The 21,121-nt window shown below is 32.9% G+C and overlaps 3 protein-coding genes across 4 annotated transcripts in view; 2 read left to right on the top strand and 1 right to left on the bottom strand.

Moving 5' to 3' along the window:
* The window catches only part of LOC144836907 (cyclin-dependent kinase 9-like), a 400,420-nt gene that overhangs the window by 290,139 nt on the left and 89,160 nt on the right, over nucleotides 1–21,121 (bottom strand). The window lies entirely within an intron of this gene.
* Nucleotides 270–12,146, top strand: LOC144836886 (uncharacterized). Its single transcript, XM_078691802.1, has 6 exons — nucleotides 270–458; nucleotides 3,525–3,796; nucleotides 5,457–5,757; nucleotides 6,205–6,361; nucleotides 9,349–9,799; nucleotides 11,756–12,146. The coding sequence occupies exons 1-6, from the start codon at nucleotides 313–315 to the stop codon at nucleotides 11,974–11,976; spliced, it is 1,548 nt and encodes a 515-aa protein (XP_078547928.1). The 5' UTR covers nucleotides 270–312; the 3' UTR covers nucleotides 11,977–12,146.
* On the top strand, nucleotides 14,394–18,609 carry LOC144838354 (uncharacterized). Its single transcript, XM_078693693.1, has 6 exons — nucleotides 14,394–14,545; nucleotides 15,180–15,439; nucleotides 16,288–16,588; nucleotides 16,672–16,828; nucleotides 17,601–18,051; nucleotides 18,389–18,609. The coding sequence occupies exons 1-6, from the start codon at nucleotides 14,394–14,396 to the stop codon at nucleotides 18,607–18,609; spliced, it is 1,542 nt and encodes a 513-aa protein (XP_078549819.1).

Raw genomic sequence — 21,121 nt, 5'->3', positions numbered from 1 at the left:
AAAATCAAGTGAAAACATTCTCCTTCAATACCTTCTTTAACCATATAATATAGGAGATTATCAATTAACCTGATGTTTTCTTCATCAAAACTGATACTGATACTTAAATTATTTATTGTCCATAATAATAAAATATAGGCCTACAGGGGAAGATAATTGCTGATTTATGTTTAAAGTGATTGTGTATTTTTAAATAGTTAAATATCTTTAAAAAACTTTTTTTTTCTAGAAATAATAATAATACCATCTATTTCTGGCATAGTCAGATATTGAATGCACTTATTATCTTTGTTCACCCAACTTGAAAGCTAGATGATAAACGGTGGATCCAGGATGCAGCTGAACAAAGTATTTGGTTATATCATTTTCGGTATCGCCGGCTTTATCCTAGGTTCTACGTTTACACGGATATATAATGCTGATGAAAGGAAGAATTTTGACTGCGAACAGTTGCTGAAGTAAGATTATATTTTTATGTATACATAATATTACTGCAATTGAATAGTCATATGTCGGTGTAGCTACTGTATGTAGTTATGTACATTATGATAATACAAAGATTTTATCATGTAATCAAATACTGTACACAAAGACATTGACGTAATTATACTGGTACTGATAATTTATTTATTGTCTATTATTAGGCCCCATGAATACATTGGAAATACATTTTGAAACTGGCGAATAAATAAATCAATAATTCAATTCAATTCCTTATTAATACATCAAAACCAATTTAATAAAATTAACATCAAGAAGATAAGCAACTAAAAAAAAAGGAACCAGAATTTTCAAAAACAATTAATTAGGCCTATATCTCCTAAAAAAGCGGATTTAACATAATTAATAACATGCAAAGTAATATCAAAATCATGCGGGCCCATAAGAAAAATGAATTTGTCATTGACATTTAAATATAGTCCATCTCTAACATTGCCATACAAATCATAACGTAGGCCTAAATTTGAATAAAATGAGCATTTGATTAGCAAATGGAATTTGTGTTCAATTTCGTTCCTATTCTAAAAGGTACATCATAGTCTATTAAAGGGCAAAGTACGGGTATGGCACATCTTTTCAATCAAAATTTGAGCGCATCTCGACATTGAATATTTATGTCTTCAATTTCGTTCCTATTCTAAAAGGTACATCATAGTCTATCAAAGGGCAAAGTACGGGTATGGCATACCTTTTCAATCAAAATTTGAGCGCATCTCGACATTGAATATTCGACAATAATTTTTTAAATAGGCAATAGGTGCGCATCTTTGACCGATTGTTGTTGATATCATTAAGCCAACAAACGCGAGATTGTTCATGTAACTGGGTCATTGACTGTTGGTTCTTTGTAACTGGTATTGGGTTAACCTAGATGGCAAAAATTAGGTAGAGAATTTAAACCACTGGATCAAGTAAATGAGGCCTGGAATCACAAAAGCGGCGCAGAGTCGCAACCCTTTTGAGATATTATTTTAGCCTTGAAGTTCAGAATGTGAAAAACGGCCTAACCTATCCATTTTAAAATTTCAATAAAAAACGATACTATAAACACTTATCTTTAACATATCAAACTCTTGTTCATAAAAAGAGTTGCTTAATTGCAAATTTCTGTTATCAAGCATCGAATTGATTACCAAAGAGTTAAGTTCCTTTCATACAACTATCATTGAGATCATGCCAATATTTAGCAGATAGCAAGGACGGCATTGTTCGTTGTCCTCTTATTGACACCCAATATGGTTTTACACGTTTTAATTATGTAGCTTGACCCAATGCTATGGATGTTTTGGCATTCTTTAAGTTCCTTAATAAATACCGAGACCACACCTCGCTTGCATAGGACAAGATTAGTAGAATCAGGGAGTCAAATAATTTGATGGCAATATCTCTTGATTTCTCTATGAATTTTAAAGTAAGCTTTAGAAGCTTTCTGTTGAAATGAACCAGATGGGATAAAGATAATACCCAGGTACCTGAATTAACGATTTCAATAACATGGTTATTAGACTTAAATTATTCATTTAACAATCTTCCAGTGGAGTTAAATATCATAACTTTGTGTTTGTCTATATTAACAGTCAATTTCCATTTATTTCAATAAGTAGCTAATTTATCAAGAAGCGTGTAGTCCCGTAGCAGATTCTGACATAATTCTGCATACGGTCCCCATCGTCGTTTTGCTAATCGTCGATCGCGCAAATAAACAGCATGCTTTGTGAGTACTGTGAGGGTTGCCCATACTCACGACTTGACCTATGTCAAAATGTGGTCAATAATCGCTATTTGCGTTGCAGCTCCGCAATAATTGGTTAAAATTCGCAATCGATTGAGTGATTTTAATCGGTCATTTTGCGCCGTTTCTGCTACCCAAAAATAATCAATTAAAAAAACAAATAATAACCGATCATTCCTGCTCAGCAGAAACATGCCCTAAAATAACAATAATTTGTCATTATTGATGGTTATTTGATCACAGTTGGATAAAGGTAAATCATGAAGGAATAAACTGAACTTAACATCAACCACCGACTTGAATGAATTTGTGATTTTGCCACCGTATTTGACGAAGAATGAGATATCACTATAAATATTGCGAATAACTTTTAGGAATTTACCTTATAAAGAGAGCATTGCGTCAAATAGTATCAAACGCCGTCGAGAAGTACACATAGCAGACATAGAGACAAGATTTTTTATTGATGTGCTTATCATTTATTATTTTTCTAGATTTCAAAGTCAACATGTGGTCACTTTCGAAAATCAATTTTGAATTTCGAGTATAATAAGATTATTTTTAATAGCCTATTAGTAAGAATTGAACAGAATGAGTTTGCATAAATAATATAACAAGAGAAAACCTTTTGATTGCATAATCTTCTACTTATATTAAAATATTACTTACAGCAGAAAATAATAATGCTATAACCGAATATTTTAGAGTTAATTATTAACGCTAAACTTAATTTAATGTCACGAAACTAAACATAATTTGTCTACTGCACTCAAATTCTTAATTAATTTAAGTTAATAATTAATAATGTGAGTTGCAAAGCAGCCATAACAAATTAATTAACAATTGAAGCTGCCTGACGTATCAAAACGTCTATAAAAACTCTGAAAAAATAATGAACTTACTTTCAGAATGGAAATTATAAAACGTAATTGGTAATAAATCCTGACGTGTCACTCATTATAGAACGGACAAATTAACAGAAAGTGATATTCATTTACTATCTCATTCCTATGACAAAATTTACATACTCTTTTTTTCTTAAAACCTCATACCATCTACCATCAACCTCAATATCAAGACTTATGTACGAAAAAATAAATCGCGTCCGGTTTTGGATAGAATGTTTATTTGGAATTTGGACCATATCAACCAGAAAAAGGTTGTAATTTGTTCTAGGTTCACACAATTTAAAAATTTACCATGGACTAGTTGGATTGTCTGGCGGCAGAATATATTGCTCACTTGTTAGGTCTTACTTTAAACTAACATTTTTTTTCTGTTAATATTTAAGGGACATTAGCAAAATGGTCCGAAAGCCTGCCATGCAATACTCAAATCGAATAACAACCAATGATGAACATATTAAACAAGGCTCGGGGAAAAAGATACTTCTGGATTGCGGAGCCAATATGGCCTCCACCGTGGAATTATTTCGTGAAACCTATCCACAAGGAAAAGATTTCACAATTCATTCCTTTGAAATTGATGACCGGCTTGCACCTTATTTTAGTCCTTACAGCAATCACCATCTGCATTGTCCATTGGGAGTTGCAGATACTGACGGTGAGTTGACCTAATCATTTTACAGTAGAACCCGTCCTTTCGGACACCCCTCTGTTCAGGGCAATAGATGTTATTGTTAAAACTTTGGCCAAACTCTACTCAGGGTACAATCCTATTAAGAGGATAGGGACACGTTTGAGTGTGCCAGGTGTGTTTTATTCAACCATTACTAATGGGACAATTAATTAAAAAAAACACAAATTATTAAATTTTATTTACGTCGTTACAAATACAAAAATGGATATCATAATAATAATAATACTTTCTCTGGCATAACAGTTTTCGTTGGCTGCTAAAGTTTTATTTCTACCAGATCAATTGATGTTTGTTGTGGTATATATAAATGTTTTCCCCGAAAAAACACCTATCAAAGGGAAAGTTAAGTTTTTAAGTTTTGGTAGCAACCCTTATGTTCATTGGGTATGATATGAACCCATGACCCCTGGGATCGTTAGAGTACGTAGGCGAACATTTAAACCACCAACCAACTGCACTCCACATATATTTAGCCGTTTTATAGAAAGGTTATTTGAACATCAGAAAAATGCATCCGTATAGTCCACGATTCACTTCACACTCGATTAAACTACTATAATGAAGGTGGTTGCGCTTACACGAGCAATTGACCTATAATATGGCTATTATGGATCGTTCTTCCAGTCGAAGGATCGTCACTTACAGCCTAGGTCAAATATGATTAATCAATTATTTATTTTATTCTGTTTGACGATAGGCCTATTGTTTTAATAGCCACCACCTTTACTGTTATAGAACAGCCGACTAATCTCTTGAGATGCTCTATTGATTGCTTGCATTCAGCCTGTTTTTTGTGTGTTACTTTCCATTTCCAATGTTACAAACCTCGATTGTTTACACAATAACATTCTAACATTTATTTTTACTTTCTCCTTTCATTTACTTTTTATTTATAGCCATTCAAAAGCCTTGTGTTTTACCGGTGGCCTTAGCTTAAGTGATATTTTGTCCTATACAGTATAATATATACATATATACGATTTATTAATACATATGATTGATTTGGCCGTTCTTATTTTGCAGTGTATTCGTATTCTGCAACTTCGTGATGGAATTATTAGCAATAAAGCAATTTTCAAATCGAAACAATCTTAGCAGGGAATAGTGAAAGTAATTTCCCTCTTTCCTGATCTAAGACACGTTATATGAACTAATACGCTTTTATTTAAAACATTTATTCACTTCTTTTCAGGATAAAAAATAATAGAATAAAAAAATAAATATGTATTACCAATATATAAATACTCGAATTTTAAAATAAAAAAGAAGGCAGGATCCCATAAAGATACCTGGATCTCGAGTCGGGTTACTGACTGAGACATGGGATACAAAGGACAACCGATGAAAACGATAAAATTCGTTCTCTTTTACCATTATATACTATTGTTTAATCTTAATATCTTAATATAATATGACAGCATTTAGCAAATCACCATGGGCATCAGACAAAGGTAAAAACAATGGAAAAGACATGATTTCTATTCTTACTCATATTTTCTCTTTCTTATCTTTTTCTTTTCATTTTCTTTTTTATCATGTCTTCTTTCTTGTTTCTTCTTCTTGCATAGCTTAATAATAATTTGATTTTTACAAAAAATAATGATATATTAACGTTTAATCTTAGGAAATATGACAGCATTTAGCGAATCACCATGGGCACCAGACAAAGGGAAAAACAACGGAAAAGACATGCAATGGGGAGGGGGGACGCTTTATGTTGACAAAAATGAACTTTCGGATACTAACACAGGTGGAAGAAGAAAATTATCATATCGCAAAAAAATTCCAACAGTGGACTTATCAAAATGGATTCAAAAAAATACACGAAAGGAAGATTATGTAGTATTCAAATTGGACGTTGAGGGCGCTGAATTTAGAATTCTTGAAAAAATGCTGAAGGATGGAACATTCGAATGGATTGATAAGTGAGTATGGTACTTTTAATTTTGAGCTTTATATGAGTTAGTTACGTCATATTACAATTAAAGATGTATTGATCGAAAACTTTGACTGGAAGTCAAAGTTATTTTTTGAACAAGAAAACGTCTGTATTTCAGTTAAATAATTTTTTTTCCGACTAATTTTTGGTAAAAGTTAATAATTATTATGATACTTCAAAATGACCCACTCTTTTTCGAAATATTTTATTTTTTATTTTTTTGGAATTAGTCAAAGGGACAATACATCTTTAACATATGGGTGGCTTCTATAGGTTGAGACGACGACCAAAGACACAATATGGACTGGAAGCACGCAGTACCGCGAGTTCCGACTTTTAACAGGAAGTAGATGCTAAACAGTTACGTAATCGACCCTCATAGAATGTTATTAACACACGCTTTTTATCCGAATATTTTTCCCCCGAAAATCAGATATTATGGTGAATATCATATAAGTCAACCGGTAGGAATCGATAAAGTTGAACGATTAAAGATTATAAAAGATGTAAAAACAAATGGAAAAGCGATGTTAGATTGGGCAGGAGAGCAAAGAGATTACGAGGATTTTTCGACAATTCATCCATCGATGGTAAGTACTAATCATTTAAAGATGAAGTTCATCAGAAACACACATAGTAGGCAGAAGTTGATTTAAAATGTTTTTGTATGCAGATAACAAAAAAAGTGTTAATGAATGAATGAATGAGTGAATTGATGAATATTAGAAATTATAGAATACTGGGTCAAAAATCACAAGTGTGTTACACAGCTCCCCTTGATTCAAAGATTCTTACAGTATATCTGGCTCGAAAACAATCAGTCTTTCCAATTTTATTTGCGAAAATCAAACATTCCTTATTATTTTCTTTAACAATCACCTTAATTTAAAAACAAAAGTTAAACATTTGTTTTCATTTTTTGTGACATGAACCACCACTTTTATTTTTTTATAATAATCATCATGATGAATACATTACAAATTATTCAGTGTTTAGTGTTAAACCATGGAGGAAATAAATAATAATATTACATAGCCTATGTAAATACGTGAACGTGATTAGTTGAAACTGCATCACATGACTACTGCTACGAGGAATCGTAAATCGTATTATGATTATTATTATTTATTCGGCCTACCTGATATTATTATTAATGTAGGCTTATTGATGGAAATTCTTCTGTTAATTTAAATTACTTGGGCCTAAGTGAATATGTTATTGCCAATGAATAATTAATTAGTAATTATCTGTATTTTTTCGCAAGGTAAGGTGTCTAGCTAGAAATAAAGAGGATGGGTGCAAAGAGGAACAATTTTTAAATATATTCTTTATCCATTTTACAGATAATATACCACTAAATACAGTAAGATTTAAAACTTTGTTGAAACTGTCACTGTCATAGTCGATTGAAATAGTAAAGTACATGTAACGATACACCACTACGGCGTTTATATTTTTTGTAATTACAGTATTGATTAATACAAACATTGAGAGGCACCTGTCATTAATAAAGTTTATTTGTATAATTATGTGTTTATATAATGTAAAACACCTCTATTGGGGGCAAATCGTAAATAAGGCCCAATGGTTTTCAATTGTTTTTTAGATCCAGTTCATACTTAGTTTGGTTCCTACCCACCAAATTGTTCTGCGTTAGGGCATGTGATCCTTCGTACTGTAGGCATGTCCTAATTTGTTTAGTATCTTAGAGCCAGCTCATATGGTACGTTATTTACACAGTAAGTAAGTTGGTTCCTACCCACCAAATTTTGCGGTAACTGCTCTTGAAAGCAACTAACTCGGGTAAATATCTATGCCTAAACGGGCACTTAGAAAGTTATGTGATACCGCGGTTTTGGTAAAAGCGATGTAGTAAAACAGATTGTGAAAAACACCGGGGGCAAATCGTTTAACCTAAATTTTAATCGTAAATAAATAATTATCTAATTTAACTTTAAATTGGTAGGCCTAATGGTTTTCAATTGCTGGTACAATTTAGTACGGAACGTATGAACCCACATTTTAATGCATTGAGAAAAAGGTTACGCGCGATATACTGAATGTCCTTAATGCGAATACTGTATGAATAAAACTAAACACGTCCTATAACAAGGCCATATACATGGCTACAGTCGCGTGCGTAAATTTGCGTTAGTTTTTACCGACCAACAAACCAACCGACCGACCAACCGACCGACATAGTGAGCTGTAGAGTGTTCCAATTGCCCGGATGGCTCTCGAATACAGGAACTTTGGCGTTAATAACTGGAAATTGTAAAAATGAACACAGAGCGAATGAATACAGTCAAACACGATGTAATCTGTAGCCAAATACAATTGTCATCATGAGAATTTTAAAATGAAAAATAAACTTTAAGCTAGAATTGTCTGTATTGCATGGTATCGACCTGCCATATTAGTATATTTTCTTATTTATAAAATTCGTATCAAACATGGATTGTTTTCTTACAACGATTTCTTGCAATATTATATATAATATACATTTGTTGTACACTACTGTACATGTACTGGTATTAGCACTTTCAGTGTTACATATAATTATATATTTTAACTGTCAGATCAATTGAAATAAAAAGTACTGGCTTTACAACGCTACCCATGACATTGAGGGGTGGTGGTGTGGGTGGTGTTTAAACTGCAATAATAAAGTTGATTGTACAGATATTCTATCGACATTCTGTTATGCGTGTACTTGCCTTTGTGTTATTACGACGCCTGAGGGAATAGACACTCGTGAAAGAGAGATTGGAACGTTCCATTCATTGCAAATCAATACATTTGTATAAACGTATATCAAAATAGTATTTTTTAAAGAAAATCGGTCTGTCTTCAACATTATTATGCTGTACTCGAGCTGTTTAACCGGTTTTCAGCTATCAAAAACAAATATCGTAGAAGGAGATAGGTAAATGCGAAGCATCCTCGTATTATTGTGTGAGGGTATTTTTGAGATGGACATCCATTAGACAGTGTATACCACACTCGGAAAAACAACCCTATTTGGGGCAAATCGTTGAACCTAAACTCGATTTAATTGTCAATAACTAATTATCTAACTCAATTTAATTAGTAAACATGGTTACATCAGGTGGTTAAAATCAGTACCGAAAGTACGAACCAACTATTATATACCATCGAGTAAACATTCTAGAAGTAACGCGCGATTTGCCGAATTTTGCCCTTACGTAATGTATATATATAGATTATTGATATTATTATTGTAATCTTCTTTTATATAACATTTTTCGAAATAAAACTAAAGTTTTTTTGTGAATCTACACTTGCAAAAGTTAGATTAACATTTACAAAACATAGAGAAAAATGTCAGTAGAGATATTATCGGAAATCGGATTCTGTATATTAGTCGGTGACCTAAATTAAATGGTAAAATGTAGGTCCTAGTTTCTAGTTCTATTGTAAAATTCGAACACATCTTATTCGATTATTATGTTCATGTTGGTGACATTGTATAATATAATATAACTTTAAGTAGTTTAATACTTTCTTATTGGCATTACATTTATTGAAGGAGGGAACGTCTGTGTTTGTTTTATAGATTCCGGAAACGGTAGTAGGTAGCGCTGGAGAAATATACACAAAATGTACTAAACCGAAGTATACAGCTTTAGTGTTAAAAATCGGAATGAGCAGAAAGCAAGCAGTTAAAGTTATTTCAACACTATCGTCGTACCGAATAGTAATTCCAGTTACATTGTTTGTGTACAGTGAATTTGTCGAAGAATGGCCAGATCTTGTGAAGGAATGGACGAAAGTTTACTCTATCGGTCTTCGTGGAAATCATCCATATCCAACTGGACATTTTGAAAAGATGTCTCAAAACTGGATTCGAGAAGCTGTAGTTAGTTCTGAAATGCGTCTTCACGAACACGGAATTTTTCCAATATATTATCTACATACATTTAGAACAGACGGAAAAACAAATTCTGTTTTGAAAGAAAGAGGATTCCGTATTGTAAAAGCAAAATCAAGTTTCCCACCAGAATCTAGTAAGTACATATACTGTATATCTAGTACACATGTAAGAACCAAATATAGTATGTTGGATGTTGTTGGTAGTAAGTGTATTATTATTTAGGAACTTTTTGACAATAATCAATGCATAAATTATTCATATCTGCATTACAACATTGATGTGTTACACAACACTGGTCGTTTTCCATTACGAACAGCCTGAACAGCTGTTTCGACATCTGTTTATTTTATCGTAATATTGCATTAGTACAGTACAAATATCGAATAGTGTAGATGCTAGAAAAATGTATACACATTTTATTTAGTTGGATAAATCTTCTCGTGAAAAAGAAAACGAAGAAGTGAGCATTCCTCTTGAATAGCATCGTATATTTGATTTAGAAAGATAGAACATTAATGTCGCCACGCAGTCACATATCCTATAATAATAATAATAATAATAATCTATATATAAATTATGGTTAATTCTGACATAGGCGAGCACAATGCAAAAACTTCGGTACAAATCTCCGCCATGGATACCTACCTTATCTATCTCAGATGTACCGCGAAACGTAGATTTGATAACATTAGTTTTCACATCGACGCTATTGTTCCATATTTCTATCTTAGGAAGATATTATAAAGAGTTTTGTAACAAAATTTATGATTTCAACAGTAGATTTTCAACTCAATTTCAAGTCTTGGCGGTCAAAGTAATTTCCGGGTTCACCTTGCAACAACCTGGTTTCAACTATTTTCTCTCGTTTATACACAAGGGAGCAGTTAAAATAATAGATTTGACCCTAAAGAAACATGCACTTTCCATCAATCAATACAGTGTCCCTTTGGAAGAAGGAAGAAAAAAACCGATAGTAGGACTGGAGCTTAAGTTGCATAGCCATTTCAGTTTTTTGTTTATTTTAGGAACGGACCGCGCGTGTGTAAAGTTACAGTAGTTAAAAAATAAAAATTATACTGCCAATTAATAAAGATAAAATTAAATATACGCCATAAAGAATCGGAATATATTGTGGGAAATAGTATTATAAAATTACATAGGGAGATTTGATGATAAGACATTTTGTTTAAAATCGAGTGAAATCCCGATAGTTGATTGAGTAAGCTGGCAGGAATAACTGTAGGCTATCTGTGTCCCGTTAAAACCGAGATGTCTGCTCATGTTGCAAGCCGTAATGTCTTCTTTCCCGTGCCCACTCTGTCACGGCGGTTAGTTTCAAAAGATGTTTAAATTAAATAATGTATTAATAATTATTAGGATGGTATTTATTTGAATAAACGCCTCTCCAATAAAACATCACTTTGAATAATAATCATTATACTATTTGTAGTAGAATTCATCGCACTGTTATCTACAATTTACCAAGCATTTGTTATTCTTTTCATATCTATTAGAGGATTTCATTTGATTATAAATGTTACCATATTAAAAATTAACATATATCTCTCGAATAAGCACCTCCCTCAAATGAACTCCGCCTCCCCAAATGGCCCTACCAAACAATAAACACTATACTTTAAAATGTTATTAATCATCTAAAACACTGTGAAACAGAGCATTTTATTTTTACGAATGTCAAGCATTTTCAATAATGGTAACCGACAGAAAACGTACAAGGATAACATTTTTATCATTCCGAGAACCATCGTCTACACTTCCTAGAGAGGGAGCGAGCGAAGTAATAAAACCTCTAGTAATAATAATAATCACATCCAGTGTTCCGACGGACTATAATGATGAACCGCCAATCCTTCTTATTCTTTTTTCTTCAACCGGAAAGCCTGTATCCTTTTGTAGCGCTGGAATTCCTATTGATCGTTTGCACTATTCTTCCCACACATCTTTTACAGTGTCCAGCACTCTAGCCTTCTGTTGTTGTTATTTCTGGTACAGTAGTCGATCTCCATATTATAACTCATTAATATAATATAATAAATATGTACTATGTTACTTTCTATTTACTTTTCAGAACCTTTATTGACTGTTGAGAATTATTACAATTACCGTGATGTCGAGAGAGTACCAAAGGCTCTGAGAATCATCTATGGACAGCTTAAGAAAAACAATGGCGGAGTACTAAGCCTGGACACCGACCTCCCCGATACATCAATGATACTTGTTTTTTTGTTAGATTACCTTGTAGAAAATTCTGGCTTTACACCAGTTTCGCTTGGTAGCTGCATAAGTTAAAACAATTATTTGTTGTTGCTAATTTCTTCTTTTTTCATGGTTTAGCAAAAGAAAAAATACTAATAACATTTATTTAAAGCTAAATGACATTTTTCGAGTTAAGAATTAGTTTTAGAGAACTATTTTCTGTAAGAAGTGTACTCAGAATGTTTAAACTAGTTGACAAAAAAGTGTGATGTACCCAAATTTGGTAGTGATATATTATCGTGTCCATATTATGGGCATATCACATTTTTTGTCACATAAAGTTTGATAGTGAAGACAGATTCAAATTTAAGGTATGGCGATAACAAAGGTTCACGAAAACATTGAATATACAGCAGGAAAAAATCACTGGTTATGCCAGTCCGTCTCGCTAATCATTTATTAATTCAATTCACATTTCATTTTTATTTCACATTGCTATCCTTTATGATTAAATTATCTTGCCCTGAAAAGATTGTAATAATGCAATACACGACCCTTTTACATTGTAGTTTTTCATTATATAATTCTATTTATGAATCGGTACATTTTTTAATAGCTAAAGATCTTACACAGAGAAGATATTATATTACAGTACAGTAAAGTATTATATTACATTTTGTTTTCCTTCAAGGCATACTGTAGTGTAATATAAAATCTTTTCTGTGTAAGATCTTTAGCTAAACAGAGCTTAAAAGGGGGAAATATGCGTACGTATAATAATATAATATTTAGTCGCGTGGACGCGACTCTATACTTCACTATGTCGGTCGGTTGGTCTGTCTGTCTGCCTGTCTGTCTGTCTGTCGGTCTGTCTGTCTGTCTGCCTGTCGGTCCGGTATCACTATGCGTTTTATCGCTTTCTGACCTTATCTTGATATCAGTTTAATCTAGCTAAGTCAATTTTTCACAGAATATTCCTTATGGCCAGGAATCGATGTGGTTATGTTTTCACGGTGCGCAATAAAAAATTACGCGGTCTACGCACGATTTAACGAAATCACGTTTGTAATCATATCTTCACAACCATGAATCACAATTAAATAAAATTTGTTACTCATAAATTTCAGGGCATAAATCATCATATGGCAATACAATTACGTGCATAGCGCATGTAACGCATGCGTACGCGCGCTTAAAATTTTCAAAATTTATTTTCGATGAAATAAGTTAAGAGTACGTTTCATGCAATTTTAAGCGTTTACAAAATTGCCATGACTGCGCAGATTTTTGCGCGCGCACTGCGCGTTAAATGTTATTGCGCACTCTTTTTGCCCGATTTCTGTTTTCTTGACTTACTTTTCAACTCGAAATTACGTTATACGAGCACGTCAAAATTGACAGGCTACGCACGTGTAAATTAAAAAAATATAAATGTTTTTAAACATTTCAACATTTTTAAACATGTTCAGTAATTTCGGTCAGTATAGTTCACTATGTCGGTCGGTCGGTCTGTCTGTCGGTCTGTCTGTCGGTCTGTCTGTCGGTCCGGTATCACTATGCATTGTAGCACGCGACTTAATGGCTGTTGGCCTTGTTTTATTTATAGTTAGCTGTTTTAGCTTTATAACGCCAATAAAAACAAAAGTAAGGATTTAGTCGATGAGACTTTAAATATTTAAATTGTTTTCTGTGTGCGTCATGTTTCTGTTTCTTGTATAAAAGGCCTTTCAAACTAAAGCAATAATGGAATAAGTTCCTTGAAAATATTTTAGGCCAAAACCTACTTCTACGTACAGTATGTTCAGAAAGGATTTGTTCTTCCATATCTAGCAAACTTTAGTATATAAGACAGCTTCCTTCTTTTCTTTTATATTTCTAATTTCTTTTTAACCGTTCCATTCAGTAAGTTGGTAATTCGGCTTGGTAAATCGGTAACAACATCGTTCACTATCAGAGATAACCATTCTAAGACGAAAAGCTTATTTTCCCACAAATAATAACAAAACAAAGTAAATGTACGTAAATATATATGTTTCATGTAATTTAGAACCTGTTTTTAGCTTCGGCTTTTCTTATCTTTATATCTGTTTTTTTACGGTAGTGGATAATAAATGAAATACAGTTTAAAAAAATATTTACTTGCTTGTTAAAAATTAGCCAACTGACTGGAAAGTAATGGAATAATATAAAATACAAATTATAGTGGGATATATTAAATATAAAAACCCCGAAAAGACAATGTTTACCTCGTCAATAACGATGTTTTGTTGAAAAACAGATTTCACACATGCACTACTGTAAGTCTTTATAACTTGTAGCCGATACCTAATTAGCCAGTCTACTGGGCCTAGTAATAATGTACTTTGAACTCACACAAACCAATTCAAATAAAATATATTTATCTAATACGATATCACAATAAAACGATACGTTACTACCAGAAGGCCTCTGTACACGCACAGTGAGGATTTTAAGTGAAAAATCACTACAGTAGGCTTTAGAGAAACCACATGGCGTTACGAAATAAATGTGGCCGTGAGGTTATAATTTTCTGTTTTGGATTTATGATAAGCAGTATTTTGACATGGTTGGCTAGCAGTAAAGTTGCTGTTCCATTGGAAGACATACGGTATGAAAAAACAGCCGGGGAAAAGATACTCAGGTAAACTTGTGTTGTGTTTATTCTTGTGAAGCGACCATGCATCAGCGCGAGCCAGAAGGAAGACACATTCATAAATTATAGTCTGCAGATAAAATACGATTTCATGCTTTGCTTAGTTTACCCGTTTCTGCATTTATTTTACTAGGCGAAATACGCGCATTATGTTTCCCCTACAATGAATAATAAAGCTTGGTTCTCACCATAGAGACGCAAGCGCACGCAAGTGATTTGACCAATCACAAGCGATGGAGTATTGCTTATAATTGTTATTACACTCGCTTGTTTTACGTCTAACGTCCTTGCGTTGCGTCTCTAGTGGGAACCAAACTTTATACTGATTCTTCTTTTCAATCACGTGTCTAAGTTATAACTGAGCTTCCTTTTCATTTGTTTGTTCTGTTTTTCCATGAAGGAAATCTATATATTTCCTCCATGGTTTTTCCTAGTGTAAAATAAAGTAATTAATTAAATAGGAAAAATTTCATTGATATCTGATTAGTTGACGGGGTTTTTCACTAGTACTAAAAGTAGAAATGTATGTTGTTGGTTATCATTATTATGGTGATGTTGAAGACGATGTTAACATGTTTGTTTTATTTATACCGACCAAATCTGTTTCTTTCTCCAATTTAAGTCATGAAATAGGTCGCAGCGGCACATCTAAGGTAGTACAGGAGATCGCACACAAAGAGCCTAACAAGTATTCTCCCCGGAAGATACTGCTTGACTGTGGTGCCAATATGGCGTCGACAGTCAGCTTGTTTCGAGAAACGTATCCAGATGGAAAGGAATTTATTATTCATTCATTTGAAATTGACGACCGCCTAGCTCCTTATTTTAGCCCATATAAAAACCACACACTTCACTGTCCGCTTGGAGTTGCAGATTCTGATGGTTAGTGCACTCAACTGTAACTGTATATCACACATTACATTATCTGTGACAATGACAATCGTTTCCAGTAATATTTAAGCAAATTATTTCATACACGTTTATCACGCTTGGCATCCGTATTCCGTTAGGGTTAGGTATGGCTTATGACCTATTGTACATGCGCCGCATGTGATACATGTGACACTAAGTTACAGAAGTTGCCTATAATACTAGACAATAGATGTAATACCGATAATTTAGTATTTAATACACTAAAAATAACAATAATTTGTATATTTGCAATTAACTTTCAAGAACACGAAAATGTTATAACTATAATGTCTTAGGCGTTGATTAATAAGATAGCCATATGATTATAAGTTATATTTCGTCCGCGTAAAAACTGCGTGCGTATGGTAGATGTTCTGTGGATGGTACTGTATTACGATTTGTAGAATTATCACCGCTAAACTGACAGTGTTATAATTGTAATATTTTTACCATTATTATTATAATATGTACACAAAAACTTGGTTCTAAAGAGTATAAAACTTAAGGACGTAATCATGTGCTTAACGCATGTAATGCTTGGTTCCCTAATTTAGGACGCACGCAAGGGCGTAAGCGCAACGCAAGCGAGTTGACCATTGATAGGCAAAAGTTCGGACAATCCATCGCTTGTGATTGGTCAAATTACTTACGTTGCGCTTACGTCCTTGCCTTGTAGGAACCAAGTTTAACCATTCACAAGCGACGGATTATCCAAACTGTCACTTTTGAGTGGTCAAATTACATGGGGTGTGCTGCCACGTCCTTGCTTTGCATCCTTCTGTGTTGGGATCCAATCTTAAGAAACTTTTTTAACACAGGAAACATGACCGCTTTCAGTGAATCAGCATGGTCTCCGGATAAAGGCAAGAACAATAACATAGATATGCAATGGGGAGGGGGAACTCTTTATGTTGACAAAGATGAACGTGCTGATACAAAATCTGGTGGACGAAGAAAATTGTCCTATCGTACCAAAATTCCAACAACTGACTTGTCTAGATGGATACGGGAAAACACAAAGAAAGAAGATTACGTCATCCTGAAACTGGACGTTGAAGGCGCTGAATTCAGTATTTTACAGAAAATGTTGAAAGAGGGAACCTTTGCATGGATTGATAAGTAAGTATAGTTATTTTAATAGTATTTTAAAAAGCAAGAACAGATTCTCTTCAATTTAGAACTCTTATTTCGGTTTTGTATAGGTATTATGGTGAATATCATATGAGTCAGCCAGTAGGCTTTGATTTAAATGCAAAAAAGAAGATTATAAACAATGTTAAAACTAAAGGAAAGGCGATGCTGGAATGGGCAGGAGAGTATAGGAGATATCAAGATTTTGATAAACTTCATCCTGTAAAAGTAAGTTTGTTTTTTTTCTTTTAGTGAATTATTCTTTCTCATAGAGGTATATAATACACACATACACATCTAGTGTAATGTCTAATAAAATAATGCTCTTTTAATAATATTTAGCATAGATTATGTTTTACCAAATTATATACCTGCTTACACAATAGGTATTATTTTAATTTCTTGTCTTGTCTTGTTAAGGTGTATTATTTCATTTGTTACTTTTTTTCACTAGCAATTTAGAACATAAGACACATTCAATATCAATTTAACATAAAGGTATTTCAGACAAATTTTAGTCATCTTTTGATATCGCCATTCGAATTGAAATTTGTTTTGCACATGCGCACAATCTTACTTACTTCAGCAAATTTCTTCTCCTCCTGCATTATATAAATTCACAATACTTAAAATAAATATAGAACATTTTTTTTTCTAATTTACATTCGTTTCAAAGGTCATATGAAAGACGATTTTAAAAACTGTTTCAATTAGATACTGTAGAATACAAATAAGCAATATTGTAATATCTCTAAAGAAAAGGTCTAAAGGATTTACGTTACCTTATTTATATCGGCATATAGTTAAAATATTGCTATCAGAATAATTTGGTTGATTCATTTTTAAGCAATATTCATCATTATCTATTACGAAAATGATGTCACATGTGGATAGTCCAAGCTAACCTTTACATGATAATTATAACTTTCAAAGTTTTGACAATAAAATCTACAAAATAAAACACATCGCAGTTTATATTTGTTTATTTTTATTTTTCTAGGTTCCTACAACGGCTGCAGGAACCGCAGGATTATCATACAAGGAGTGTAATACACCAAAATATATATCTCTTGTTATTGAAATTGGAATGAGCAGAAAGCAAGCTGTAAAAGTCATGGCAACACTAGCTTCGTACAAAATAAAACTTCCAGTCTTTGTGTTTGTGTACAGTGAATTTGCAGAAGATTGGCCAGAACTTGTAAAGGCTTGGTCTACAGTCTATGACATTGGTCTTCGTGGAAATCATCCATATCCAGCTGGACATTTTGAAAAGATGTCGCCAAATTGGATCAGAGAAGCTGTAGTTAGTTCTGAAATGCGTCTTAATGAACTTGGTATAACACCAATATTTTACTTACATGCATTTGAAGAAGATACAGAAGTCAAATCAGTATTAAAAGAAAGAGGATTTAGAATCATAAAACCAGCAGCAAGCTTTCCACCCAAATCTAGTAAGTGGGCACATACAATTATTTAAAACATAATACATATAATAATAACACATTTATATAACGCCCTTTTCATGAATACTCTTGCTCAAAGGCGTTTTACAAGCATTATTATCCATTTTTATCAAACACGTATGGAAACATACTCCCATAATGGGAGGGGATCTACTCCGAATTTCCTAAGCTTTTTTTCAGTTAAGCTTGAAGACAATAATATATACATTTACACCGTTAAGCTCTATGATCATAATAGCTTTGATATAACTTAGTGTATAAGTTTAGTTTATGACGAATTAAAAAAGATGAACATGCTAATTTTTTATATTATTTGTATTTTCAGAACCTTTATTGACTGTTGATAATTATTATAAGTATCGAGATGTTGAGAGAGTACCTAAAGCACTTAGATTAATCTACGAGCAGCTAAAGACTACAGATGGCGGAATACTAAGCTTAGACTCAGATCTTCCAGACTCATATATGAATCTTGTATTTTTACTAGATTATTTAGTAGAAAATTCTGGTTACAAATTTGTTGAATTAGCTAAATGTATAATTTAGTTTAAATTAAAAAATATGTAAGCTTTTCGAATTGTAGGCCTAAGATATCGAATGAGCGTTAACTTCTTTTAGTAGTACGGTTTCAGTGGTAAAACTATATATGGAGGCGATCATTGATGACTAGTAGTGGGAGAGGGGTACAGTCACTTTTCCTTCGTCATATTGCCTCCGCTCAAATCATTTCATTAATTTCTTATTCATTCCTTTATTAATTTCTTGGGAGATGGTTGTTTTATGTACATAAGTACATATGAACATTTATCATGAGTTATGCAAGTGAATCACCATTACCATTACTGCTTTGTTTAAATGTTTTCGTTCACTTCTCTTTCTGTGTTTTTGCTTTTTTCATTTCTTTGCACATGATTGTGGTTTATTTATAGATGCATAGAGAAACTTTACTTTATTTATCATGTCTTATGCAAGTGTATCATTCATCGTTATTACTGTTAATGTATTCGTTCAGTTTCTTTATTTATTTATTATACTACATAATACTATTACTGTATTTGGTAATGTGTCAAGAAAGTGCGTTTTTTATTGGTGCGCACAACCACAGGATTGCAATAAATGTTTTAGGTACATTATATTATTAATAGCAGTATCTGTCTAGACCGTCTGGAGTGTAGGCCAAATACAAGAATATTAACTATTATAGTCTCTCAAGACTGGTTCATATAGTAGTAAACAGTGTTTTATCGCCCACTAACTTAACAATCAACCACTAATGTAACATTAACCTCTAACGTAACCAAAATCAACCACTAACAAGAACTTGTACATTATAATTAATAATGTAACAAACCATTAACCACTAACGAACAGTTTAACCACTAACGTAACAAACTTCATTAACCACCAATGTAACAAACTTTAACCACTAACAGTAGAAGCTCCAATGGGACTTTTTGTCCAAAACAGTAGAAAATGTTAAGAAATCTATAATTATTTTGTAACTTTTCGGATGAATAGGCCTAATGGTGTTAAATTTAACTAATTTAAACTAAAATCTTTGACTTTTTAGTCGCGTGGACGCGACTCTATAGTTCACTATGTCGGTCGGTCGGTCTGTCGGTCTGTCGGTCTGTCTGTCGGTCCGGTATCACTATGCGTTTTAGCACGCGACTTATGGCTCTTGGCCTTGTTTGTTTATAAACTCACAACGTTTGTCTATCCTTCAAAAATAAAATTGTTCTATCTCAATAACGACTAGTCATAGAGATTATGTTTTTGGTATTAAAATTGTTCAGAATATATGTATGTGTTTATTTTCATTTTAATAAAACATTTTGGCAAAATGTAACCAGAAATGACCTAATTTACCTTTGACCTAGGTATTTTTGTATCTCAATAACTATATCGGTGACACAAAGAGAACAGAGCACACAATGTTTATTGTCGTACAGTATGTTCATATTTGTTATAATAAAATGTTGTGTCAAATGGTGACTGGAAACCATAGGCCCTATTATCATTTGACATATTATTAATTGATAAAAAACACACGTACACAGGATTAAAACCGAAGTTCAAGAAGGTCCAAAATAATATTTTGGACTTTGGACAACATTTTCTACTGGTTGATTTATGTTACGTTAGTGGTTGATGTTACATTAGTGGTTGCTAGTAATACAAGTGTGAGTCTGAATTTGAAATGTGACAAATGCTGTTAAATGATATTGTGAAGTGCTGCTACCCTACAACCATTTACAGTGGGCCAAATGCAAGTAGTTTGACTTTGTTTACGATAAAGAGAGACTAAATTTATATTTCACTCACCTATTAATTATTATCCCACTTAACAGTAGAACCAATACTTTATTAGCACTTTGATCAAGGAGTGAGTGGCCGAGCGGAACCGAAATATTATTTAATAAATAAATAATTAATTAATAATAATATAATCTAATATTTGTTGAGTATAGTTCCATTTTCGGGCACCACGGATCCATATTTCTAAAATGATCATTTCATAACATTGCACACTTCCAAAAACCGTTCCATGAGAGTGCCATTTTTGGGCATCTGATGTCCATATTCCTGAAATATTAATAAAACCCCAACCAGGTGGCTACGACCGTCATGCTATCTACAAGAAATTAATTCATAGTATGGATTATTATGATTTTGCGTGTTAAGCTTTTTATTCACTTTTTTTTTCGTTTTGTGTGTATTTATGAGGCCTATTGTATGTGTTCTTGTTATATAAACATGTGCTGATAAACTTCGGAGGCCTACGCGGGTATGTCGTAGACCTACCATGGAGCTAGCTCATGGTTGATACGGTCTATGTCTGTATTTTGAAACCGTAAAAGATACATATTCGTCAGGGAAACTAGGCCTACACCTCAATGAACTAATTGCGTTATTTCATTTCGCTGAACTCGCTGGTTTTATACAAGTCTTTAGTTGATCATGAATGAAAATATTTTGTGTGTATTGTTTTATTTGTGTTTTTCTGGTAAGAAACAATTATCATTATACTACATCGAATATCTGAATCTGAATAGTA

This window comes from Antedon bifida, chromosome 3 (genome assembly GCF_963402885.1).
Source record: "Antedon bifida chromosome 3, ecAntBifi1.1, whole genome shotgun sequence".
Taxonomy (NCBI): domain Eukaryota; kingdom Metazoa; phylum Echinodermata; class Crinoidea; order Comatulida; family Antedonidae; genus Antedon; species Antedon bifida.
The sequence above is the reverse complement of the archived record's forward strand: the minus strand, read 5'-3'. Positions and strand labels throughout refer to the sequence as shown.